The sequence below is a fragment of the Talaromyces stipitatus genome, genomic scaffold (assembly GCF_000003125.1).
Source record: "Talaromyces stipitatus ATCC 10500 scf_1105507295527 genomic scaffold, whole genome shotgun sequence".
In the NCBI taxonomy this organism is placed as follows: domain Eukaryota; kingdom Fungi; phylum Ascomycota; class Eurotiomycetes; order Eurotiales; family Trichocomaceae; genus Talaromyces; species Talaromyces stipitatus.
Genome location: NW_002990114.1, coordinates 2,505,089 through 2,531,199, shown reverse-complemented (window position 1 = coordinate 2,531,199; position 26,111 = coordinate 2,505,089). Strand labels below are relative to the sequence as shown.

Below are 26,111 nucleotides of genomic sequence, written 5' to 3'. Positions count from 1 at the left end.
TATGACAACCCCATTACCTATGTAAAAACAGGTCCTAGTATATTGGGTGGTTTTCAGGATTGTTACAGATGATTGCTAGATTCATCTGAATAAGATACTACTAAGGCACGATAAACGACCAGTGCCAGTTCCCGTCAATGTTTTGCCATGACTTATGTCTGATGGCTTTATTCCAGCCCATCATCACAGCTAGAAGCCGGCATGATGCACTACTCACACCACATATAACTCGGTCACTTTGACCCAAAACTGCCAAGTCAAGGAGGTATGCACGACCAACCCATTCCCGAAGCTTCAGCGACTCCTCAGAAGGGCGCAGGCGACGCTGTTCGGCAACGCTTTCAACACTCAATGTCTTCGGCTTAGTTGGTCCCTGGTTGGACGGAAATGGACCCCCAAGTTCAGAATAGTCACTTGCTTCAACACCGAGAGACCAAAACATATCCTGATAGAAACCGCCTTCCCAGCCGACATTCTCGTTCAAGAGACTCCCCTGGGACTTGTCAGTCGCAGCATCCAGCGCTGCCTTGTTTGCCAAAGCAATGTAACTTTGAGCTCTCTCTGCTCCGCCCAGCTCGAAGGAAGTATATACTTCCGGATCATCTGATGCTAACATGACCTTCGAATGTTGTGCCATTGACTGGGACAATGCGGTATCCCCACGCGCTTGCTGTAGGTGAGCATGGAAGACTGTGCTGACTCGCTTCGCGTACCTATCAAGAGGGATATAGGAGTCTTTATATTGAGGATCAAGAGGATGCGAGTCGCCGTGGCGAACGTGGATGCCAATCGCGACACCACCTTTAGACCGTACATCTCTGTTCAGTCCTTGGATACGTCGCTGGAGATAAGAAGCATCATCCCCGATGAGGTTGAAAAGGGCACCATAGCCACTACGAGCCATATCGAATATCTCCCTCTGCCGGGTTTCACTCACGGCAAAAGGACTTTTGAAATACTCCTTGAAGCTATCACCAAAAATCCAGTGTGCATTGGAGGAAGACACAATGAGATGTCGTGCTTGAAGGGGACAAGGAAGTCTCAATTTTGGGGGAGGTTGGCGACAAGTCGGCTTTGGAGGCGGTCTGAAATATTTCGAGAATCTACCATAAGCCCAATTGGTATCGTCAATGAAAAAGCTGCGTCCTTGTTTTTGTGCAAGCCCGTAGCTTATCCACAAGTTCATCAGAGTGGTACCCAGACCTGCATCCTCGGACTGCATAACGAATGTGAGACTGCTATGGCAATATATCTTTGACGTTTTCTGAATAAATGCCTGTTCAGTAGACAGTAACCCTGTTGACTGTCTAACCGACTGGCTGTCGGTAGTATCTATAAAATTAGGATCGTACCGAGAATAGTCGAAAGGTTGATATTTGCCATCAGAAACCTGCTGAGATACCTGAAGGCATTGAGAACATAGTTGTCCGATCTGTGGCGGAGATAACGGAAATTCCATGCCAGCTGGAATATGGACGGACCATTTCTGGCGGCCCTGTTCGTTCGTCATTATAATAGGAGATGCTGAAACCGGAAGTATGGAGGGCAGTTGATAGTTCCTGTCACGGGCAAGCCACTTCTGCACGAGACTCGGCACACTAAATAACCGAAACAGTGGGATATGTAGGAGGACGATTACTATTGCGCACACGGTTAATAAGCGGAGTATGCGGAATGCCCTGCGTTTTCCGGAACCTGGGAGTCTTTTCCCATGACTAGGTATGATCGATGGCAGAACGGGAGATGGCAACGGTGAGTCGATGAGTGGCACTAATAAGCTATTTTTCGAAGTGAGTGCCGGTGAGTGTAAGGTAGCCGTCCGCCGGAGAGACATCTTGGGCGGGTTTTGTCGAGATGATATGATCATCGTGCTGGGTTTAGCTACTAGACAACAAGAAATCGAAGGTGACGATCCGAGAACAAAGCCGTATCAATCAGGTGGATTCAGGCATTGCCTGTTGTTGGTAGCGGTACAAGGACAACGAATATTCCGATATGGTATGAGAAAATCGTCACTGCAAATAGTCTGGAAATTGCACCGATACAGCTTCTGACGGCCCCTGACCACTTGGATAGTAGCCGAAGTCAGCAGAATGGTTGACGGCCCATCAATTATATGTTCGGTTACTGCTCATGACAGCTCCTCCAGAAGATAAGTAAAGTCGAATCAATGAAAGTTTTCCTAAGGCGGTGGTGGAAATAGCGCGGGGAGTATATTGCTCGAATCGAAGAGAAGTTGAAATCAAAGACGAATGAATGATTCGCAAATGCCCTTGAACATCAAGTCAAGAAACCGAACGGTAACATAGAAACTAAACAGTGAACCCTGCAACCAGGCATGGGATTGTGTAGTGTATGTATGAACAAAACTCACACATGCAACGCTGTAAACCGCCTGTGGGACATGAAGAAGGGTTATAAACATGATTTCCACAGTCAGCCAGTCAGCCAGTCAGCCCGAGGTAAGGCATGTTGTTGTAAATAGTAATATTTCACGGGGCTATAACAAAGACGTGGCGTTGTAAGCAGAGAGCTGAGTGGGCGAAGGATTGTCGAAGTGAAACACAGGGCCGTTCTTAGGGAGCTGCTCTGACGCCGGCGTTGTTGCCCTCTGTGCGTGGATTGGGTGGTGCCTTCCCCCCAAACCCCTGGCCTGCAAGGCAGACGCTAGTGGGGCGGTTACAGTGAAACAGTTACATAAGCCAGCTTCTCCAGTATCACTTTCCATGGTCATCACAACTTTACAACTTCACGTCTACACTACATACTGCCCAACACGCATACGAGCGAAAGGAAAGCGAAGACAGTTTGAATTTTTCAAGCGTCATAACGTACACATTCAACAAGAAACCTGGGGTATCAGAAAGCTAGCCGACAACCCGGCCAGGAGAAACGAAACAAGGAAGAGACATTAGATAGACACGCCTTAACAAGAAACAAGGTCGTGGCAGCATGGTAGGAGTATACAATCGCAAGGGGCAACGACAGAAGAACATTGAAACAAAGAATCAAGTATGCATGGGAGAATAAATGTCCAGTCATCCTCAAATACTTTGCTGCATTCAGCAGCCTCTTTGTTTATCAAAAGGGAATCCCAAGCGCCGCTCAAGAATGAAGAGCTGAACGAAGAATAAAGGAAAAAAAAAAGGCCGAACAAATGCGGAAGACTATGTCCTTTTTGTGTATCGGATAATATGGGGATATCGTATCATCAATATGGGATTTTTCAGAGGCCGAACGCTGTGGAAACGAGGCAAATGGACGTGGTTGTTTTAAACATTTTCTGGTACCTCAACGATAGAAGTCCGCGGGTCAGGAACGCTGATCGCAGGCGGTTTGGGTGAAATCGGGTCTGGATGATTGCCTGTTCCACTGGCAAACAACAAGCTTCGGCGAGAAGTTTTGTTCAAGTGACCCTGCTCAACACGATCTTGTATCATCTCATCAAGCATGCGTGACACCTCGTCAACACTTTTCCTGTTCGGGTGGGTTTCTCGCTCTGAGATACTGGCCAGTGAAAGGCCATTGACAGAGCTGCCGGCACTCAGGGGGCTGGCAAGCGAGCTCGCATTGCTCCCGTTGGTCTGATGACCGCCAAATCGCTTGTCCTGGCTCGGAACATCTATAGTCATTTGAGCTACATCTCGCTGACGGGCTGCAGAACGAAGAGCAGTGAGCATCCGGTCTTTGTCGTCCAGTTGAATACGTAGCTCGGAAATCTCCATGTCCTTTTCACGTAGTAATGCCATCATGTCGGCATCGTCCCCGTTCTTCAATTGTGCTAAACCCATTGACATTCTTGAATGACTTGAGCGCCTCGCTTGAAGTAGCCGTCGTTCGAGTGTAGATATGTACCGATTCTTATCTGCTAGATCGGCTTGTAAGGCAGTCACTTGCATCTGAAGACTCGCATTTCCATCGCCAAATTCGCCAACGGTATCATCGTCCTCGTCCGGAGCCATTGACGTACGTCGGAATTGATATCCATTGCTAGGCTCAGTACTGTGCAGAGACTGTTGTGACACCGTCCGTCGCAACGAGTTCGCGCCAAGTGTAGATTGACTCGATGAAGAGTAAAGGGACCGTGCACGGGTTTCATTCATACCAGACATGGTGGACAATCGATCAAAGGATGCCGTACCCCCATGGCTATTAACACCGGTGGACTTGGATGAAAGAATAAGCCGATTGAGATGCTCAATTCGCTCTTTAAGAGCAGTGCGAGCAAGCTGCATTTCGAGCATTTGTTCTTCGTGCCGAGCTTCAGCTTCCTTCTCCATCCGTTCTTCCTCCATCTTCATGTCGTTTTCTGCTTGAGTCTTGCTCTGGTTCTCCAACTGAGCACGTAGAGACTGAATTTCCATTCGATACCGCTCGAGTAAGACTCTGCTCCCACCATCTCCATTTCCTCCATACGCCTCTTCCGCTCGTTTAGCATGGCTGACAATATTGTTCTTTGCCCTGGCGGCAAATTTCAGTGTGTTGAGTGTCTCGTTGGTATGTGTGTTTGCAGGGGCGGCGCTGCCGGATGCGCCTATTTGGATTGTACAGAGAATACTGACGAGTGAATTGCCCGACAGCGCTGGTTGCAATAGCCTTGTTAACTTACTGTCACGGTAAGGTAGATGCTTGCTTTCCTTATCTGCAGCACTGGCGGATTTATCTTTGCTCTCCGAAAGCCTTGCAATGACAGTTCCCAAAGTAAGCAAGCTCTTGTTAATGTGAGCACCCTCTGTCCGCCTCTCTTTATTCTCTGCAGCACGCTCGGAACCAGCGAGATCGATTAGGCTCAGAGTCGAAACTCTGACGCCTCCTGGACCCACGGCAGACCGCTTGTCTTGTGTTGAATTTCCGTTGGGCACTCGCTCACGACTTTCAACCACAATTTGGACAACAGCATGGCTTCGTGAACTTCGTGCATTAAACTGCGTGCTACCAGTCCTACGTGCATGATCTCCACGCGCAATGACACGGAGAAGCTGGGTAGGACTCTGCACAATTTCCTCCTTCAAGGGTGTGGCATAGACACCTCTCTTACTATCCTCACGCAACTTGATTTCTTCTTGTGGAGGCGCATTAGGTCCAGTTGCACCTGCACTCGAAGCTGAGAGTAGATCGTGTATCTTCTCGTTGTAGATCTCCAGATAACTGACACGAAGCAAGAACTCTCGATGGGGGGTTTCGCGAATGTATGAAAATATGTCGGTAATAGCTAATGGGATAACGCCGGGCGACGAGGCCGTTCCTTGCATCGAAAACGTCTTTCCGGTTCCCGTCATTCCATATGCAAAAACAGTTCCATGGTAGCCTTCCATGACTCTCCGGACCAGACGCTTGGCTGACGCATCGTAAACTTTAGAATTGTTGTCATGGGCAGTGAAAACATTATCTACAACGTTGTTAGCGAATAAAGGGATTATCGAACTGTCGTAACTCTTACCATAAAGATAGTCGTAGCTCTCCTTTCCTCGAAAGGCGATGAGTGACCTTCGCCCGTCCACCATCCACTCTCCTTCTGCGCGGGGGTTTTCGTTTGCACCGGTATCTGGGCGTACCCGCACGCTGACGATAACATTGCCTTTTGCTTCCTTTGACCGAGCGCCCTTCTTGCCCGCCGCCAAACTATCTCTGGAGTCATGTTCCGTTTCCTCGTTTTCATCAAAGGTCGTCGCGCTGGTCGAATACGAGCCCTGCGCTGACGAGCTTCTGCTGTGCGGCGGAGAGATGCTGAATTGACCTTCTGAATCTCTGCTGGCTGCCGCGTTTAAGACAATCTTTCCATCACTGCTGTTATCAAGGAGAGAAACGACTTTAGAGCTACGGTTGCTTGCAGTGGTTCCTGAACTTAGTCTCGACTGTTTTCTGGGTTTCATTGTGGCGGATTTAGTGATATCCGGGGTGCTGCGCGCGGTCGAAGGAACATTCGAAGTTGAACTTGATATCGAGGCCATTGATAGTCTGCCGTTTGACTTTGGAGGTTGGGGAAAGGCTGCTATACTGACAGACCTTCGCAAACTCTTATCGGCTCCATTTGACGTCATTGTGCTGGAAACGGAACGCATGGAAGAATTCGATTGAGCATTTCCGCCAAGTGAAGGTCTCGTAGGTGGACGAAGCTTAGAGGGTGACGGCGACGCGCTTCTCTGGGAATCCGAGACGGTAGATAACGGTTTCAATCTTCGAGGGGGAACGCTGCCAGTCGGTGGATTACTCGCTTGGCTTGATGACCGAGGCAGGGCGGACGGAGTAGCCATTGTGATTATCCCCGATTCTTTTTGTGTTCCGATTACCTTTTTTGAGGAGATGTGTGTGTATGATTCAGTCCATGGAATGAAATCACCTTGTAACGGTTTTCGCCGATCAAAAGGCCTTCCCCGGAAGTCCTCAATTTACTGCAACATCTGATGTCTGGTCAGCAAAGCATGTTTCGAGACTGAATGCCGACAAGAGGGCTATAAGATGATATTGAATAAAGGGACGTATAACGAAAACTTCATTTGCATGCCTAATACTGTCTCTCTCATGAACAGACATGTCCATTTGCTGTCAGACCTGCAAATGCGGGCAAATTCTAAACTCACTCACATCACAACAAATATTTGAGACTCGCAACTTGACGTTATTAGGGGCCGAAGGATTCAATCGAGGTTCTTTCTCTATGACTGACTCGGCGACATGAGAGTGGCTGCGTAAACCGCGTGGTGATTGCGATAAAATATTGATCAAAGCGTTGTTTATCGTGGGGGCTTCCCCAGTTCGACTGTAGAATAACCTCCGTGATAGTGACAGCAACAACAAAACGCGTCCAATGCACGGTTCTATTCGAGCGATGCGGTTGAAAGAAAAGATAGTCGAGGCGGATGGGTGGGTTCAGTAGAATATAGTCGAGTTTTAGCTGGAGACATGGAGAAGGTCAGAAGTTGAAAAGGTCAAGCAGTTCATAAGGGGTAAATTAGTCTCTCTCCGAGCGGGCGCTGATAGGCTCCTTCCCGAACCTTTTCTCCCGTAGCTTATCCTCAAGGGGCCTAAACAATCCTCCCTCGCCTGGCAAATAGGACTACAGGGATTGGTGCCTATCCCAGGGTTGCTTGTGCATTCACACTGCAATGTAGTTTGGTCTGGCAGGGTGGCAGCAACGCACGGGAGGACGATTTTTGATCTACTCGACTTGAATGATAGTGTTTCTTCCTTTTCAAGGATGAAGAGCCCTTATTATCTGCAATGGATTATGTTTGATACAGATAATGTTTGGTCCAAGCGTTAAGCCTTCAGCTAAATGCACCAAGTGACTGATAGATCGCCGTCCGAAAATCCACATCCTCGCTCTTTATCGTCTTGTGCGACAGTACAAGTTACAGGGGGTGTGCGGAGTATTTATTTGTTTTGATCGTGTTTCCGGAATGATCGTAAAGCTCGTGTCAATAATTTAACGGTCGTAACAGCGTGTGATCGTCAGACCAAGTATAACCACGAACGCACGAGTATACACTTAGGGAGGACAGCCGATATTACTTAGGTATGTGACAGATAAATATATATATGGTATTGATCTCTATTATGTAGATCACCTCTATCAATAAGCCAGTCATAGCGGGGAGAGTGTAGAGAAAAGAGTTTTGAAATCTGACGCGTCTGGGAGAAACCTAGTTGGTAACAGCATTTCAGCATTTCCATGCAATCCAATCCAGCCAGCAAAGGTGACAACAACCCTAGACAAATGTGGAATTCAGTCCCCGAGTCGCTGCTCCCACATAACCCTGTCCCATATGGCGGGGAAAGATCCTTTCCCCGAAGGTCTTGGGGTTGACAGGATACGGCCATTTGTTGGTCACATACGTCTAGCGGGCCAGGATGCCTATATGTTCTTTAATATGGCCCGATATTTCAGTTGTGGGGTCCGACACTGCCAGTTACAATCCATGAATGCCAACAAGCTCAAGCAGTTGGCCATATCGAGCAACATACGAATGACGGCGACTGGTAAGATGCTCATTTGACTCCAAAGTCCAGCTGCCGAGCAGCATTTTTGAACCGGCCCTCGGAATCTTCTCCAGCTCGCCGCGAAAGATCATTGCCCATTTTCTTCGAGCCCCCCGACTTCCTTGGCAGTGATTCCTTGAACGTCGGTTTAGGCTCGCTCATCCACCAAGCATGTTGCAATATCTGGCGTACCGAGCTCCGCTTACAGGGATCAAGGGTGGTCATAGACATCAACAAATCAGCACCGAGAGGGCCAGCTGTAGGAAACTGGCGTAAGAAAAACTCTCTCCCTTGTAAAGGAGTGATTCGATCTCCAGGAGGTACGTAGTTGGGCAATCGGGTGACACCAGGCCAGTTCTCCTCCGTCGGAGTTCCGAATGCCTCACTGATCTTGGCGATTTGGTCCATATCAGTGTTTCCCGCCACAAACGGCACACGAAGAAGTAACTCTGCGAAGACCATACCCATCGACCATACATCCACTACAGCAGAGTATTGCCGCGCACCGTATAGGAGCTCAGGAGGCCTATACCAGCGAGTAATAACTTGGTGCGTCATATTCATATACGGATCAGCGAATGATCGCGCCAAACCGAAATCAGCAAGCTTCACTTCGCCATCTGACGCAATTAACAAGTTGTTCGGTTTGATATCACGATGTAGAACGAAATTCTCGTGACAGAACCAGACACCCCTTGCGAGCATACCCATCCACGCCTTGACGTCTGCCACACCGTATTGGATATTGCCATCCTTAATCAGCATTTCGAGGTCTCCTAGTGGTAAGTATTCGAGCACAAGATTGAGGTTTTGATCCTTGGACGAGAAGACATCGTGAAGAGCAATGATGTTGGGATGAGACAATTCTTGTAGATACTTGATTTCTCGAATAGCGTCCATTGAGAGCCCGTCGCGATATTCTGCATTGACTTTGATCTTCTTGATGGCAACAAGGGACGAAGGGGTATCGCGCAAGTGTCCGAGGTAAACGACGGCATAAGTACCCTCACCGAGCTTATTATCTAAACTCTTTAATCAGACGAACAGTCAAAAGACAAAGAAGTAGCCATTCGTACCCTTGACGTATTTCCGCCTCACATTCTCGTTCATCTGCTCTGCAAGCTCCAAAGCTGCAGTTGCGTTGTTTAAATGTGATGCAGTAGCACTCTGGCTCTCACTTCTTACAGCAAGGCTTTTGGCCTTGGAAGCCGTAGACGTAGATACCGAGGCACTAGATGGCGATTGTGAAATAAGAGGCGACACCGCCATCTTTGAGCTCTAGCTAATGTAACGAAAAGCGAGGGAGATTCGGTTAATAAGTGAAGACGAATATTGTTAACGCATTAGCATAATGATATAAGGGAATGAAGAGCGATAATCTGGAAATGGGCAAAAGTAGACGATATCATGTTGAATCCAACATTTGTAGATTGATGAGGTGAGAGCTCAAGCTCCGCGGGGCGGACTATTATTGATCCAGCCAGGGGCCTGTCCGCCTTCAAATCTTGCCGACGCCGATTGGATAACATTTAAAAAAACGACCGTCAAGAGTTCTGCTCAGGACTCAGGACCCAGGACTCAGCGCCACAGTTCAGGCAATCGCCAAAGCTCGTATACGGCAGTCCTCAGAAAACAATTGATGATATACGGGCTATAGATCTAATTGAAGGAAATCCAACATGCTCAGTTCCAGTCGCCGTTTCGGCATCATAAATTCTTCAAAAACCATTCTCAGTGCCTTCACCGCGCCCTCCTCTTCCACTTCCACATTAACGTCACAATGCGTGAGATGCCTTCATCAGAAACGAGCAGCTCCCGTAATTCCTCAACCGACTCCATTCGTTCCTGATGTACCGACATTCCTATCCCTCATCGGCCGCGAAATGTCCAAACACGCCAGCAAATTCACCTCTTGGGACAGTCTCTTCTCCCTTTCCTCCGCAGAACTACAAGATCTCGGGATTGAACCGGCCAGACAACGACGATATCTGCTTAGACAGCGCGAGAAATTCAAGCATGGCATCTATGGCCCTGGTGGAGATTTGGATGTTGTCGTTGACGGCGCAGCTCAGCTTCGTGTTGTTGAGGTGCCCGTCGGATCTTCGACAAAACAGGGGGACGAAGTGAATGGTACGTTGCCGAGTGCATCCGCCACCCTGTCGCCGGGAATGCGAAAGGTGCTTGTGAATATTGCCCCAGATGCGGAGAAGTACGAATACAAGCCGAGCGATGTGATCAAGAAGTATGCGCATATGAAGATTCACCGAGGATCTACAGTGAAAGGACCATATGTTCAACCTTTGAAAGGCACGAATGGCTCCGCGGTCTTGATCAAAGCGACAGAGGGTATGTGGGAGGACAGACGCGGTCACAAGGTGGATGGTGGTGAGCGACGACGTGCTGAAGTCCGAGCGAAGAAGAGAAGTGCAGAGAGAAGGGCTGCTAATGCGTAAGCCGGTACCTTCTGTGGACTGTGGCCGCATTGAAGAATAATCTTGAGATCTTTTTTTGATGGCCCAAAGGCCTATGTCTATCTTTACTGCGTCATGTCATGGGGATATTTGTACATTATGTTGGACTACCAGCGGGCCGTGCGTTGTATGATTTTTTCGATTCATTAGAGAACATGTTAAATCTCGTTATTATCCTTCGATCACTGTCAATATTTTAAGCTAGGAACGATCATTGTGCTTGAAATTTCCAAAAATGTCTTAAAAGGTCAAAAAGTTCATCTCAATTGTATGTTTTGATTTGTTCTATGCATTAATAAGTTCTATTCGCCAAGATACAATTCTCGAGGTGGTCTCAGGCAATCTCGTTATCGAACAATATACAAGAATGGAATGTTACATGGACATGTGCATGTGCATCCCCAAGCCTAAGCTCTGGACATACAGAACGCACACGCTTCCTCATATTATGTTTGTTGTAATATATAGCTGAAAGTGATAGGAAACGACATTATGAAATCATATAAATACCTTACTCCTGGAAAAGACGGCTTACTAGTAATAGCATGAGTGATTTAAGCCTTTGTAGTCGCGTCCCTTCTCTCATATTCAACGACCGAGTTCGCCCAGGGCCGTGAGAACAAAGACTATAAGAATGTCCATTAGCACGCGGTCTAAAGTTGCGATAGAAAAAAGACTTACAGAATAATCAGTGGCCGGAATGCCTTCCACACCTGGCAGATTCTTGAACTTGAGCAGTCTGACCAATGTAGCACAGATGGCACCCAGTTGAACATATGCAAATTGTTCACCGATGCAACGGTGACGTCCGGCTCCAAAAGGCAGGTAGGGGCTTCCAGCACCTTTGCTGATGAGACCATAACCATAATCGACCTGCTCGTCATCTTCGGTGGCCTTGACACCATCCCATCGGTGAGGGTCCCATTCCAAAGGCTCGGAGAAGTGCTCAGGGGATCGGGCAGTGACTCCAGGGGAGGAGAGAACGTTGTGGGAGGTTGGAATGACATAGGGGGTACCTTCAACCGGAAGAGGACTCTTGACAGCACGGAGAATAGAATGAATGGGAGCATGTAAGCGAAGAGTCTCCTTGATAACGTTGGCTTGAAGTTCAAGCTTTTGCAAGTTCTCGTGGGTAAGTGGGGGAAGATCAGCTCCTAGAACCCTGATCTGTTCCTGGTACAGCTGTTCGGTGATCTTTGGTTGCGAGGCCAGTCGAAGAACGATCCAAGAGATGGTGGAAGACGAAGAGTGTTGACCAGCCATCAAGAGAGCAATCATCATATGGGCAACCTCAATATCAGGGACCGGAGTTCCATCCTTGTAGGCACAAGACATTAAGTTCCAAACCATGTCCTCAGAATCCTTCTGTCCTCCAGCCTGACGGCGCTTTCGAATGATTTCCATGTACGTCTCTGCCATTTTCTTCTGGGCGGCGTCACGTTTGCGGTTGTGGGGGAGAGGGGCCCAGGGAAGCATGAAATTGATAGGGGCGAAACCCATATCGAGATCGTGATACAATTCAGCAAATGTCGAGTCGAACTTGTCTCGCACCTCCTTGCCTTGCAGTGAGCGGGAAGCAGTGTAAATCGTGATTTCTGCCATGATTTTGCCGACATCAAAGGTTCCGCGAGGTTGTTTGAAAGCATCTGCGTTCGCAACATACTCATTGACTTCCTTCGTGATCAATTCGACATAAGAACGGAGCGCTTCCGAGGTCAAGCCGAATTTGACAAACTGTATCGTCACCAAGGTCATTAGTAAGGCTTTCAGGAAACTGCTGACAGTATTACATGGTGCTCACCTTCTTCTGTTCCATAAGCTTCGAATTGGGGCAATCGTACACCACATGCTTGCCAAATACAGGTGTTGTCAGGGGAGAGTACACTTCTTCCGCGCACACATTGCGCAATTTCGCGTTCAAGATGAAGTCGTTGCCTTTGGTTCCCAAGAAGACTGTGGTCTTCTTACCCAGCAAAATGAATGTAAAAATGTCGCCATACTAGTTCACAGAAAACAGTCAGCGAAATTGTCCTGTTGATTTTCGGCTGTCATGAGCTCCGTCTTACCTTGTTGCGACAGTCGAAAAAGAACTTGTACGGGTCCATGCCATAGCTGATCGTGTTTCCTATGAATGGGAACCAGTGAAACACAACAGGAGGCTCATTTGGATTCTTGAACAGTAACTGCGACAACACATTGATTATAACACTCAAGACAATCACGGTGGCAAACCCGAGTCCAGCGAGCACGTAGATTGACTGCGTCGAGCATTGTTCGCATATTCTATCGAGGGCAGCGGCGAAGAGCCCCATGATGGATGACTGTCTTGGTTATAGACGTGTAGGATCGCACAACGAGCACACAGCAAAAGCCCGAATAATCAAAAAGCGCATACGTGCACCGAAGGAGAGTGAAAACGGGTTGGTCAGTGAGCTGAGGTTGTTACTGATGGTAAATTATTTTATTGCCAAGCTGCTTATCCACTGATCCAGGGGTCGCAGGGGCTGACTAACCGAGACGGGAATAGTGGCTGAGTCCTTATTACTTTTACCCGGAGTCACGCCACGGAGGTCCAATGCCACCGCCGAGAATACTAATGTTATATATTATTGGTGAAGTGCACAGCGCAGCGAGGCCCAACTGGCGTACCAATCAGGAAATAAAGCGAGGGGTGTGATTCTTCATTATAGGACAATTCCCTGTTGGAAACAGCACAACTTTTGTCAAGGAAGCAGAGACTCGAGAGAAATTCAAGCCTTTAGTTGAGAAATTACAAGATCATCTTGTTTCTATCAATTTCACGAGATTAAGGGTAAAAAAAAATAATCTCCGGTGAATCTGACAACTAATCACCGAAGGCACATATCATTCCATTCCTAATACTAACCGCTAACCATTAATATACACAAAATTCCTCCCAAAGTCTTGTCATTTCTTTTTACATCAGGCTCTGATTGCCTCGAGACCCCTCAACGCAGACATACAAGACCATTAAAAGACTCCAGTAGAGGCCTGTTAAAATAAGAATAATACGGTTATCTAGCTGGAGCCTAGTGCTTGCGATGGCCCTTGGAAGGAGGGCGAGTGCTTGCCTCATCGTCGTACAAGACTTGGTCTCCGCGACCTCCCATATTCACGAATTCAGCTGGCGGACGGTTCGCAGCCGGTGACGGTTCATGCTTGTGTTCTTTCGGCTGGTGCACGCGTTTGTTGGCTGGGTTCTTGCGAAACACTTTGACCTCTTCATCGTCATCTTGAACAACATCATGGACTTCCACATCGACGATTGAACTGAGCAGTGTTCGTTCGCGCTCGACTTTTCGTCTGGAGAAATCAAGTTGGTCCATGGCGCCGGTCAACCCGTCAGTACTGTCAGCGACGCTTGGAAACTTGCCAGTTATCCATGGGTGCTCGAGGCATTCATCTACCGTAATTCGCTTTTCAACGTTCACAGTGAGCATGCGATCTATTAGATCCAAGGCAATGTCCCCTACGGAATCCCAGTAAGGGGACGGATAGTCGAATTTACCCATCTTGATCTGTTGCGCCAGGTTATACGGGCTTTCAGGAGTATAAAGCTCATCGGAGAAAGGTGGAAAACCACAGAGGCAAATATAAAGTACCACGCCTAGAGACCAGATATCGACAGCCTTGGTGTATCGTCGGTGCCGGGATTCTTCCAGAATCTCGGGAGCGACATCTGTTTCGTCAGCAGTCTGTATCGTTTCCTTTTGATCTGTTTCTGTACTTACAACTTGGCGTTCCACATCTGCAAAAAAAAAAGAGTCAGTGGTGAAAACCCAAAATGTCAAGAGAACGGTGACTCACAATGTAGTAGTGAAAGAATCTTCTCCAATGATCTTGGCTAGCCCAAAATCTGCCAACTTCACATGGAGGTTCTTATCCGCAAGAAGGATGTTTTCGGGCTTGATATCACGATGCACAATGCCCCGATCATGCTACCAAACAGTCTCAGCCGTGTCTGTAACGAATTAATGTATAAAGCTTGCTTACCAAATATTTCAAACCATTGAATAGTTGTATAAATACTTTGCGAGTCTCGCTCTCTGATAGCTTTTGCTTTCTAACAATGTAGTTGAAGAGCTCACCTTCAGGAGCAAGTTCAAGGACCAAGTACGCGCCGTCTCGCTCATCAAACGTATCTTTTAGACACAAGACGTTCGGGTGATTCACACTCATCAACAGAGCAATTTCTTGCTGGAGAGCTTCGGCTTGTGACTTTTGTGACTCGGTTTGCCGCCTTTCAAACACTTTAACAGCAAATTTCTTACCGGTAGCCCGCTCGACACAAAGGTAGACTGTAGCAAAATGACCCTTTCCAAGTTGCTGAAGGATTCTATATTGTTGTCTGAATCCACTCGTGTCCCTCGTTCGCGGGTACCGGAATACAAATCTAGCCTCGTCAATGATTGTGACCTCATCACCATCCTCGAGTTCCCGGTTCTTATTACGGCCTAGGAGGGCCTCATTAACGAATGTTCCATTGCTGGAAAGATCTTCGATGACAGCGACAACGTCTCCGTTTCTTGTCTCATTAAATATCAAACAGTGACGATTAGAAATGGTAGGGATGTCCAAAACGAGGTCTATATACAAACTTGTTAGCGCATATCCTTCGCGCTATTGAAAAGTGTCAGCTTACCGCATTCAGGGTGACGTCCAATAAGATAGCCACTTGGAGGATAGGCCGGCGGTTTGGCAGAGTCTGGTTTCTTAGGCGCATTTGACTGCTTCTTCGAGCTCCGACTCGGCGAGCTTGTTGCTTCTCTTTCGGTTTGACCGCACGAACCGCTTTCACAGCTGTTCCTTTTCTTCAGCACCAGAGCATGCCCGGCCTTATCATCCAGAGGAATTAGGTATCCCCAGACACCTTCCGCGGCTTCGTCTTCTACATCGTCTGCGAATGCTCGGGGCGGGTACACAAACTGAGAAAGTGCTTGGGTGTCACCGGGCGGAGACGAGAAGACTGGCAGGCTCTCTTCAGGACTTGAGAGGCGGCGCCCTTCTGGTGTGATGGTCACAGCTTTTTGAATATCGGTCGCTGTGGAGTCATGGTGTGTCAAAGGCGTCGGAAGGTAAGTATTCTTCACCGGGGTTTTCGCGTCGGTTGTTGGTTCAGTCTGAGAAACCAATCGTTCTGAACGCCTCGGCTTTTGTGACTTTTGGACACCTGATTGGTCTTCGCTTTCCTGCAGCAATTGTGACAATTAGCAAGAGTGCTTGTAGATAAGACCAAAATATGGACAAAGAGGGCGACATTCATACCCGACGACGCTTCAGCGAGCTTCGCTCATTGCGAGGAGCCATTCTGAAGGAGAACAACGACGCGTGTAACGAGGCTATGATATCAGATGTTCTCGAGATGATTCAGGCAAAGAACCGAGGACAAGCCAACACGTGGGCGAGTATAAAATGGAATTTTATCTCATCATTGAATGATGCAACAGTCTTTTCAGCACAGTCTAGAAGAGGGAAGTGATTAATTGAGCAGTGGAGAAAATACAGTAGTTAGTCAGGCGGAGCCTCAGCAGACTCTCGTAACTAAGCCTCTTAACCCACACTTGGACTAGGCAACGATGGGCCAGATTGATATATTTCTCTTCCCTTGAGCTGCAACACATACTTTCAGCATACGGAAAAGAGGAGGATGGCGACTAAATTCTTGTATTTATATTGCTAAGCACTTTCAAGAGCCGGTACACAAATAAACAATAGGAGACTCAACCATCGCGGCTCATGATATCATACCCATCGCGGCTGAACCTTGGCCCGTATTATGCTACAATAATTAGTAGAAAAATTAAATAAAATAAACATAAAGAATAATATAGGAGTCTAATGATAATAATATGAAATATAAATATATATTTATAAGTCCAGACACTGTCCACCTATCCCTGCCGGATTTGGTCCAAGCTTTCTGTAGCGGGAGGTGCCAGGGAGTCTTTTTAGCCAGCCTCGGAGCTTCCATTTATTCGCTATCACAACCTCTTTCAACAGCGTCTCTCGCCAATGTTCCATTGCTGATGCTAACCCTCTCGACATAATATAGTTGTGGGCTCTAGACACAGTTAAGTCCCGGCTCGGGGCTTGCTATAATTCACAATGGATGCGTGAGTCTATCCCCGCTACCTTCCTATATAACTGATAATACTGATAATCCATTTTGGATATGTACCAGTCTTACCCCCGGTCTCAGACGCAAAGCATTCGAGCGCCTCGCATTTTTGGATACCTTGGGCTCCCAGGAAAACTCTTCGAAGCCTAGTGTCAGTCAGTTAATCAACGAATGCAGGCCGCAAAGTTCGCAGTCAGGTGGCTTCAAGGATGGGTTTTCCCAGGGACATGGCAAAGCTCCGATGGTATGCTTGCACGACGATTCAACGGCGCTGATTTAATCTAATGCGCAGCAATAGGCTCTTCGAGAACTCGAAATTATCCTTTCTCTGGCCAAGACCTCCGCAAACGTGACTCGCCATGACCAGATGTTGAATCTCACTTCGCAATTCGCCGCCCACTTGACAGAGTCCTACAGCCAGAGATTTCGAGCGTCCCCTTTCTTGCACGACATCAAGCCATCCCCTTGGGAGGCTCTGACACATGGATTGACGACGGGCCTCCTAAATCTGGGTCAGAAAGACACCTCGGTCCGCGAACATGCCAACAGTGCCATCATGACTTATCTGAATAACTGTGCGCGGGCTGTGAAAGGAATGGTCAAAGGGGGAACCGAGCGATCCGAGTTTGAAGGTGCCATTGGACCAGTCGAAATTTTGATCACCACCCTTTCATTGGTCGGCTTCTTGGAAGGCGCCTCACACTTTACTGAGTTGTGGAATGCAACAGAAAAGTTAGCAATTATTGAGCTGTTGGAAAGTATACTGTCCGTCAACCTTCTTGTGGCCGTGGAGACCGCAGCTTCAAAGATTCGAAATTCGAATGCGATAGATCCCACGTCGCGAGAATGGAAGAGATATAATCGAAGATACGCCGCTCATCGACGACCATTGGGTGCTATGCTATTACAACAGTGTTTCTTGCGCTTTATAAAGTCCTGCACAGTCACCACAGTGCTAGGCCACGCTGCTCCAACTGATGTGTCATTCTTAGAGATGTATGCAGATGGAATCCCCTTGGTGAAGACTTCCAATGAAGCTGAAGAAGCACTCGTCAAACACCTTGTGGGCGTTCTTACTGATAGAATACAACTTCTTGAAGACGGTGCCGACTACCTACAGATTGGCTCCCAATGGCAACAGGAGCTTGCTTTCTCGGTGAAGTCATCTTCCTTAATCGCGTTCCTCAATTGTATGACTCTGAATGAAAAACTTGCTGATACTGACTTGCTGCTTTCCTGGCTCGAGGATACAGTAGCCGACGAGAATCAGATGGCAGCCTTTGATCTGGGAACCACGGCGCTCAAAGTCGTTGCGAGTACTGCAAAACAATTTCCCGCCAATGCTTCTAATCTGAGCCATCTTTTGTTAAAGTTTATAACGCAAGGTGGCGCGAGCCAGTCAATTGTCTCAGTTGCAGCCAGCTGTCTCGCAAGCATTCTTGAAGTTTTGTCGCAAGATTTCGTGATCACCACGCTGTATTCGCTTGGCAACGTTTTGAGCCCGACAGCGGCGGGCGTTGAGCGTCCAGTGCAACTCCCTGTTGAAACCTCCGAGAATGGTCCTTCTGTCGACCCCTATCATTCAAATGCCGACAGCGTCATTTCCCTCTCTTACAATAGCGAGGAAGATTCCACGCTTACGCACCGTAACGTTATTCATGCAATTGTCACTATTGCCGTCCACAGCGAGGATGAGAACATTGCAGCTCTGGCTCAATCCATGCTCCTTCAAAAGATCGGAAGGATCAGCGTCGTAGCAGATGCATATATTATCCAAGAGACTGCAGCCCTGGCTTTGGTCAATAAACACTCAGAGTTCCAGCTTTTACTGAAATTCTATACTCGCCTTCACCAAGAGGCACTGCTTAGGGGTCATACCATTATCATCGACGCAGTCCATAACGCAAGAAACCGTCTTTCTGTGGCACTGAGGCATAGTCCACCCCACAAAGCTACCTACCTCATGCATCTACTCGAGAGTATCATTAGCAAAGGAGATGTGTCAGATCTTGGACAAGACCGACATAAGGAGATTACTCTATCTCCTGATGATATAACTCCATACCTCAAGCCACTTGCCTTTTTGGTATCGGCCGACGAGGGCAAAGAGAGTGGCTCTATCGAAACTACGCAATATGATGAGGATACAGCTGCATTGTTTCGCGACACTTGGTTCAACATTGCCGTGCATGGGATCTCGACCCAGTCTGATATTGGTCGGCGGTACAGAAATGAGCTATGCGCTATAGCAGCGAAGTCGCCTCCATTGGTTCCCGAGAATCGGACTGAGATATTGGAAAGTGATGTTGAGCTGAACATCATTCTGAGACGTGGCATGGGACATCAACGGCTAGCTGAGCAGAAAAAGCTATTCAGTAGTGAGCTCCCAGAGCATGAAGCTAGTCTCAAACGCATCAGCTATCAAGAAATAGTCTTCTTGAATGCAAGCCTTCTGATTGAAAGTCTTCGTGCCTCGGCTGGGGATTGTACGAGGATCCTTCTCTACTTCCTGGATCCAACACTGAGTTCAACTGAGTTGGGTAAATACATGAAAGCTGTTGTGGATAAAGTCATCGATACCTATTTGTCCAAGACCCTTTCAGGCATCGGCGAGCGCTTTGCTAGTCCACACTTATCTAAGCAACTCGCCGAAATTTTCGTTACTGGCTGCCATCGTATACACCGAGTCCAGGAAGTGGCCTTAGACTGCGCTAGCAAAATCATAAGTCGGTCTCCATCCGTTCTCTGTGATCGAAGTCCGCTCTTTGCTTTGCTAGACCTTCTCACTATCATGTGGACGTCTTGCCTAGAGAACGACTTGGACGAATACGGATGGCAGTCGACTTTCACAAAAGGCGACGTGACGGTTGAGCTATCTGACAACCACGAATCTAGGAAACGAACTTTGGACTTATTTTATTCTCGCGCCAAATCTTGGATGACAGTTGCTATCAATCTCGCTCCTTTGGACGTGAAAGGTCTCCTACAGGTACCAACTCTCGACCTCCCCAATACGTCTCATATTGACTGACCTATAATCTTAGACGTATCTCTCTGAGTACGAGGACGATGGGGCCTATGGCCACATTTCATTAGGCCGTTCATTTGCTCTTGAAATGGCATCTCAAATACCTCAGAGTGACCAGCGACTCAGTAAGTCTTACTAAAAACATAATTGCTCAATGCGATATTCTAATATTCTGCGTCAATTAGGCCACATTGAGCGCTACGGGGCCGACAACGTCAACTGTGCTTCTGATCTGATTGCCCAATATACTACTCGCCAAGAATATAGGTACTCTGAGTTCTCTCAAGCGAATGGAAAGCGAAAGGAGAATGCCCAGACCAGTAGGTTTTCCGCTAAACAATATTGATATACACTAACAATGTCAAGCTGTAGACGGCACAGTCGACCCTTATCTCACCCAGTATATTGAAGCGATAGAGAACCTTCTGAAGCAGCTTTCCCTCAGAGCATCTGCTGGTTACGATCTGTCTAGCCACGAATTACAGGATGCTTTACGAAAAGCTGCAGCGTTGCTTTGCAGGAGTTATGATGACCTTCCGTCAATTGCTCATTATCTAGTTGATATACCATTCCAAATCTTCACCAAGGAGTCGATTAAATTCGGCGTGTCAATCTGGCTAGGTGTTATCAATGAGAATCCGAAAACTGAACCAAGAATATTGGCGGAGGTGGCCTCGGCCTGGGAGTCTACCACTCTATCCAAGAAGGGGATCTTCAGTCCTACTTTCACGTAAGTATAGATCGATACTAGCGACATTCTCGCGATATGTACTCATCTGTTACAGTCACCCGGATCCGTTTTTCACCGCTATAGAACTTCTTCCTTCGGATAAGACAGCGCTTCTTCGAAAGCAGCAACAAGCTCAGGACGTTCTATCTCCTCATTTGCGCATTTTGCAGTTTTTCGAGAGCCACTTCAATGCGATACGGCTAGCGAGTCCACATTTGCAACGCATCTTCTCACGAGTGATCAGCAGAACACTTGTTGCCATACAATGCACCAATGGCCACCCTCTTTCGCGAGAGGTCCACTTCCATATCGTCTTGCTGGGATTGAGAATACTTCAATACTCGACCACTCAGAGCCGTGCTTACAAGTGGAAATTGAAAGACCTCATTTTATCGGCTGCTCTCAGCTGGTTCAGACATTCCCCCAGGTTAGTATAATGTATTATGTGAATTTATAGATGAAAAGCTCACCGAAGTCGTTCCTAGGTGGTCCTTTGGTGGTAACCGTCTTCAGCTAAAGGCCGAGGACAGAGTGCTGAAGGATGTTGAAGATGCCTTGAAATACGCCGCAAATCTGTCCTCCTCAAACCTTGGTCGCCGCCAATCGTTACGAAACAAGCAGGAGCTACTACAACTTCTGATTGAAAACGAAAGAATGCGTCTTAGAGTTTGGCTCTACCCCCTTGAACAGGAAAAGAAGCATTATATAACAGTCTTTGGAAGTAAGAGTCAATCAGAGGTAAGCGCCTTCTTCTATGGCTTGTTTGGCGTTAAATGTTGACGAAGGTAGACGGGAATCATTGATCAGCTATTGCACACTGCTTGGGCCGAGAATCCAAGCTTAGCAATCCAGATCTGCACTCGTTTCCCATCACAGAAACTGCACGACGATGTGCGTCGACTACTCCTCGACTTTCCGGAGAAGGCAATGGGAGTTCCAGAAAGTCTGGAAATGATGTTTGGTACTTCTTTACCTGCAGATGTTACCCATCAATTAAAGGTGAGTTAACATGGCTCTATTATAATCTAGCACTTATCTTTCTCATGACCTGCAGCTAACGTGTTGCAAAGTATCTCTTATACTGGAGCCCGGTATCTCCTACTGAAGCTCTAACGTACTTTCTGCCTGCCTATGGAAATCACCCATTCATACTTCAATATGCCATGCGGGCTCTAGAAAGTCATTCTATTGATGTCAGATTCTACTTCGTCCCACAACTCGTACAAGCATTGCGCTACGATGCTTTGGGCTATGTTGACCGATACATCTATGAGTCTGCCAAACTCTCACAGTTGTTTGCTCATCAAGTTATTTGGAATATGAAGGCAAACGCTTACAAGGACGAGTATTCTGAAATTGTATGTTTCCATTTGCAAACAATTCCCTTATGAGAGTTCTAGTGTTCTTTGCTAACTGTGAAAAGCCCGACGCGATCAAACCTACGCTGGATAAGTTCATGGATAGACTAGTGACCAGCTTCTCGGATGAAGAACGCGATTTCTACGAGCGGGAATTCTCCTTTTTCAAAGAAATCACAGACGTTTCCGGCAAACTACGTCCATACATCAAGAAAAGCAAACCCGAAAAGAAACAGAAAATCGAGGAGGAACTCCGCAAGATCAAAGTGGAAGTTGGCGTCTACCTTCCCAGCAACCCCGACGGTATCGTTGTGGGAATTGATCGTAAGTCAGGAAAACCGCTGCAAAGTCATGCAAAGGCGCCGTATATGGCCACGTTCCGAATTCAAAAGACAAAAGCACTTGAGGGTAAACCAAGGGCAGAACAGATACAATCTGATAAAGAGAATTCGCATGACCAAGAGACATACGAAGTCTGGCAATCGGCAATGTTCAAGGTCGGAGATGACTGTCGACAAGACATCCTAGCGTTGCAATTGATAGCAGCCTTCAGGAGCGTGTTCAATTCGGTCGGTCTAGATGTTTGGGTCTTTCCCTACCGTGTCACAGCAACTGCACCCGGATGTGGAGTTATTGATGTGTTACCGAACTCGATCTCTCGAGACATGCTTGGCCGTGAGGCAGTCAATGGACTATACGATTACTTTGTCTCCAAATATGGTGGAGAAGAATCTACTAGGTTTCAAGAGGCGCGCACGAACTTCGTTAAGAGCATGGCATCGTACTCGGTCATTTCGTATCTCCTACAGTTCAAAGATCGGCACAACGGCAACATCATGATCGATGATGCCGGCCACATTATCCATATCGACTTTGGGTTCTGTTTCGATATTGCACCGGGCGGCGTCCGGTTTGAACGGGCACCATTCAAACTAACCTCTGAGATGGTAGCAGTCATGGGCGGCGGCCCACATCTCGCGGGCAGCAGTTCCAACGGTAGCATAACCAATGGCATTTCCACGGGCAGTATCAACACTTCGAACGGTGCCGGCTCATCACCAGCGGGGTCTTCGGCGCTTCGCCTTCCCATACCTGGAACACATTCCCACGATCCAACAACCACTCAACCTTATCAATGGTTTGAATCGCTCACGGTAAAAGCATTCCTCGCATCTCGCCCACATGCGACCAAATTCATCCAGATCGTCACTATGATGCTCGATAGTGGTCTACCCTGCTTCAAACCGGACACTATCAAAAATTTCCGTGACCGCTTCGTCCTTGACAAAACTGAGAGGGAAGCGGCTGATTATATGCGAGAGTTGACGCGAAAGAGCTACTTGAATATCTCAACAAAGGGTTACGATCAGTTCCAGTTGTTGACTAATGGTATTCCCTACTGAGGTGATTGTCGGCTTACTACTTCTCTTGGGTGGCGCCACCCTTTTCGATATATGCTTGTGTATAATAATAATATAACCGTAATACTACCTATGTCATTAAAATCTTTTCCCAAGCACCGCAAAGCAAACAAACAAACTCACTCAAGTGCCTGAGTAGATTTCATACAGCTACGAACTTGGGTCACGACAGTAGTGTGGATGACGATGGAGGAATAGATACAGCTTCCATCCATCCAACCTTCACGTCATTTCTTCAATTGGTTCAATTGATCCAAATTTGTACTAAAACAGAATGAGAACAAACATTTCCTATTCCAAATTCCAGTCTGGGAGGAAAAAGAATTGCTAAGAGTTTCGAAGCTCGACAGTTAGCAGACACAAGAAAGACGAAATTGCACACAACATCAACTTATATACAGCATTCAAGCGTACACCTCTCAGCTCCAGTGGAAAATATGGTTACGGCGGAAAGCCAAACACAACGCCTGAAACGACATCCGTGTCCGTTTTCGATGTTTTCGAGGGACAAAGGAAATAAAGAAATCGACAGATTAAATCTCTCATGAACTCCTTTCCCGATTCCGGTGGGACAATGATCATATATAAGGTGCGTGCAAAAGTAAACAAGTCTCTTCGTCCGATGCATTTGCACTGGAGAGTCGATGATTGGATTTTGCCATGACCACTAAGCAAAGTCAGGGGTATGCGCTTTCGTTTTCATAACTTGTGTCTTCGCGTACGCAGAAGATTGATTTTGTGATTCCGAAGTGGACAACGCCATCGCTTGATAAAAAAATCAATGCACGAGATCGGCTGATGCCCCTGAGATCAAGTTCAAGAGGACTTAGACTGAAATGACTTCTCTCAAGCCAAGTTGACTAGCCTGTCCTGTGTGCTGATGAGATGGATAATATGCCGTTAAGTATATGCAAACGTCCCGAAGATAGATGAACCTAATCATAACTGAAGTGAACTAATCCATAAAATCAGCTCGGAGGATCTTCTCCTGGAAGAAATCCGGTTTGTTCTGCCGCGGCTCTCTGGGAATCTCGTGTGTGGGTTGCTCCATGATAGCGATTGAAGCAGCCCGCTGATGATACGCCTTTGAAGCGTTGGGATCATTTGGGTTCAACATCGCTGGCTGGGCGTGTGAGGAGGTAGGCATTGAGCCTCCAATAGAAGGAGCCCGTTCGGCTCTGGTCCGGAGGGCAGCGGACCAGTTGAAACCCTCGCCTAGAGGTCGCCAAGAGTGGTCAGATCTCTCATTCTTAAGCTTTTGAGTGCTAGTACCTGCAGCAGAAGCAGAAGATGAAGATGAAGACAAGGAAGAATGATTATCTCTTGTATAAGAGGAACTAGTCGACGACGAAGTATGACGCCTCGACATCAAAGGAGATGATCCAGAAGAGGGATATCTACCGTTTCCAGAACCGCTTCCTCCACGCACATCCCTCAATGCCTGAGCACCAAATGAGACGCGCCTAGCCAATGGAGACGTCGGATTGTTGGCAGGAGAGTTGTCATTGTCTTCGATAGCGTCTTCATAACTCTCTGAGCTGGATAGACTCTCCCGACGGCCCACATAGGCGCTGAAAGGCGATGGTTGGGTTGGAGAGCCAGAGAGGCCTAATGTAGTAATTGACATCCGTCGTGGACCGGACTGAGCATTGGCCGCCGCGGCCGTTGTGATAGGGTTGGGGAAGGAGGAGGCATTGCCTGTCGAGTTGCTCATGTTGGAATTGTGTGGCCTCGAGAAAAAATCACCGAAAGAAGTTGGGTTAAAAGAGAGGCGACGTCCAGATGGAGATGTCGAGGTTGGAGAATGAGTTCGATCGCTAGACATGACTAGGCGACAATCAAGGGGTTCGCGAGACGGGTGTTTCGGATTTGAATAATTGCAGCTCCACGAGTGAGGTAGGGGAATAAAGCTTCCTTTTGGTAGAATCAACGTTGAAAGCGTACGATGGAATGTTTCAGGTCATGGTGCGGTGACGTCAAGGATACGATCGATCACCGAACTGCTAGACAAGATGGAAGTCAGTTGCCAGGTTGGACATCAAAGAGAGCAGATCGCACAAATAACGAAGGTAGGACCATTCAGTGGAAGGGGGGGGCGGGAGGTATTTAAGAATGAGAGATTAGTAACCCGGCGAGCGATAGATAGGAGGACAGTATGAATGCAGATCCAGAGTACGGGGAAGTGCGGCCTAAGAAACGGGCGGTGGAGCAAATGGCGATCCATCCATTGAGAAGTGTGGACTCCAGATCGGGATACATACGTACTGTACTGTGTACACGGGCTGCTTGTGCTTGTGATACTCGAGATGGAGTTATGATCAGAGGAAATGGAGAGAGAGAGAGGGAGGAAAGAAGTAGAGAAGATGAAAAAGAAGAAGCTGGAGAGATGGATGTGGCTTATATGAGATGGAGGGTCTGTCCTCAGGGAAGGAGCGGGCGGGGGAAGGAAGGAGCGGCTGGTCCGGAGGAATCTCATGGTGTGCACCGATCCAACCAATGACCGGCGCCGAACCATGTGCCTCCACAACGTCTCTCATGTTCTTTCTAGATAACTACATATTATATATTCGGCATCATGCGACTTCGTGTGTCACTTGTGTATCACAACTGCAGCAACGACGGACGACCTGATGCTTGATGGCTCTCATATAATCAGCTCAAACATCCAAAGCATCCAGTGCGATTGATCCCAATTGTGAGCCGTTGAAGCTCTTACGTGTGGACGAGTTAAAGTTAGCCGCAAGCCTAAATAATCAGACTCGACACACCGTAGCTGCTTTCGGCTTAGCTGCAGACAATGCCTTACTGACACTCGCTTTATCTCAGCAGTGTCTGTCTTTGTCAGGACCGCGGCCAGCATAGTCAACGACCATGAAAGCACTTTATCAGTTCCCACGTGAACAGAGTTCTTTTTCAGTTCAATATTCAGACTCGCCACGACGGTCGGCGAGTCTATGACGTGAACGCACCAAAGACTCACTGCC

At 47.6% G+C, this 26,111-nt stretch overlaps 8 protein-coding genes across 8 annotated transcripts, besides 2 other annotated features; 2 read left to right on the top strand and 6 right to left on the bottom strand.

The window, feature by feature from the left end:
• Positions 1 to 100: 100 nt before the first annotated feature.
• On the bottom strand, positions 101 to 1,484 carry TSTA_089730 (uncharacterized protein; the record flags this gene model as incomplete). The annotated part of the gene is made up of 2 exons (XM_002478654.1): positions 101 to 1,332; positions 1,403 to 1,484. The coding sequence occupies 2 exons, from the start codon at positions 1,482 to 1,484 to the stop codon at positions 101 to 103; spliced, it is 1,314 nt and encodes a 437-aa protein (XP_002478699.1).
• Positions 1,485 to 3,272: 1,788 nt separating this feature from the next.
• TSTA_089720 (kinesin family protein (KipA), putative) lies at positions 3,273 to 6,254 on the bottom strand (the record flags this gene model as incomplete). The annotated part of the gene is made up of 3 exons (XM_002478653.1): positions 3,273 to 4,582; positions 4,610 to 5,389; positions 5,441 to 6,254. 3 exons carry the CDS (start codon positions 6,252 to 6,254, stop codon positions 3,273 to 3,275), a joined length of 2,904 nt encoding a protein of 967 aa, XP_002478698.1.
• Positions 6,255 to 7,989: 1,735 nt separating this feature from the next.
• Positions 7,990 to 9,249, bottom strand: TSTA_089710 (serine/threonine protein kinase (Kin28), putative; the record flags this gene model as incomplete). The annotated part of the gene is made up of 2 exons (XM_002478652.1): positions 7,990 to 9,002; positions 9,057 to 9,249. The coding sequence occupies 2 exons, from the start codon at positions 9,247 to 9,249 to the stop codon at positions 7,990 to 7,992; spliced, it is 1,206 nt and encodes a 401-aa protein (XP_002478697.1).
• Positions 9,250 to 9,760: 511 nt separating this feature from the next.
• On the top strand, positions 9,761 to 10,433 carry TSTA_089700 (uncharacterized protein; the record flags this gene model as incomplete). The annotated part of the gene is made up of 2 exons (XM_002478651.1): positions 9,761 to 9,764; positions 9,793 to 10,433. The coding sequence occupies 2 exons, from the start codon at positions 9,761 to 9,763 to the stop codon at positions 10,431 to 10,433; spliced, it is 645 nt and encodes a 214-aa protein (XP_002478696.1).
• A 572-nt stretch (positions 10,434 to 11,005) lies between these two features.
• On the bottom strand, positions 11,006 to 12,763 carry TSTA_089690 (14-alpha sterol demethylase Cyp51B; the record flags this gene model as incomplete). Its single annotated transcript, XM_002478650.1, has 4 exons — positions 11,006 to 11,077; positions 11,133 to 12,185; positions 12,253 to 12,450; positions 12,518 to 12,763. The coding sequence occupies 4 exons, from the start codon at positions 12,761 to 12,763 to the stop codon at positions 11,006 to 11,008; spliced, it is 1,569 nt and encodes a 522-aa protein (XP_002478695.1).
• Positions 12,764 to 13,501: 738 nt separating this feature from the next.
• TSTA_089680 (cell-cycle checkpoint protein kinase, putative) lies at positions 13,502 to 15,779 on the bottom strand (the record flags this gene model as incomplete). The annotated part of the gene is made up of 6 exons (XM_002478649.1): positions 13,502 to 14,151; positions 14,204 to 14,220; positions 14,280 to 14,410; positions 14,466 to 15,058; positions 15,115 to 15,661; positions 15,738 to 15,779. 6 exons carry the CDS (start codon positions 15,777 to 15,779, stop codon positions 13,502 to 13,504), a joined length of 1,980 nt encoding a protein of 659 aa, XP_002478694.1.
• A 488-nt stretch (positions 15,780 to 16,267) lies between these two features.
• Positions 16,268 to 16,302: a sequence feature (AT_rich).
• An 11-nt stretch (positions 16,303 to 16,313) lies between these two features.
• Positions 16,314 to 16,346: a sequence feature (AT_rich).
• A 231-nt stretch (positions 16,347 to 16,577) lies between these two features.
• TSTA_089670 (phosphatidylinositol 4-kinase (STT4), putative) lies at positions 16,578 to 23,109 on the top strand (the record flags this gene model as incomplete). The annotated part of the gene is made up of 11 exons (XM_002478648.1): positions 16,578 to 16,585; positions 16,654 to 16,834; positions 16,889 to 19,579; positions 19,635 to 19,743; positions 19,804 to 19,938; positions 19,991 to 20,348; positions 20,404 to 20,775; positions 20,834 to 21,086; positions 21,138 to 21,347; positions 21,419 to 21,706; positions 21,772 to 23,109. 11 exons carry the CDS (start codon positions 16,578 to 16,580, stop codon positions 23,107 to 23,109), a joined length of 5,943 nt encoding a protein of 1,980 aa, XP_002478693.1.
• A 973-nt stretch (positions 23,110 to 24,082) lies between these two features.
• TSTA_089660 (uncharacterized protein) lies at positions 24,083 to 24,841 on the bottom strand (the record flags this gene model as incomplete). The annotated part of the gene is made up of 2 exons (XM_002478647.1): positions 24,083 to 24,399; positions 24,529 to 24,841. 2 exons carry the CDS (start codon positions 24,839 to 24,841, stop codon positions 24,083 to 24,085), a joined length of 630 nt encoding a protein of 209 aa, XP_002478692.1.
• Between the last annotated feature and the right edge of the window lie 1,270 nt (positions 24,842 to 26,111).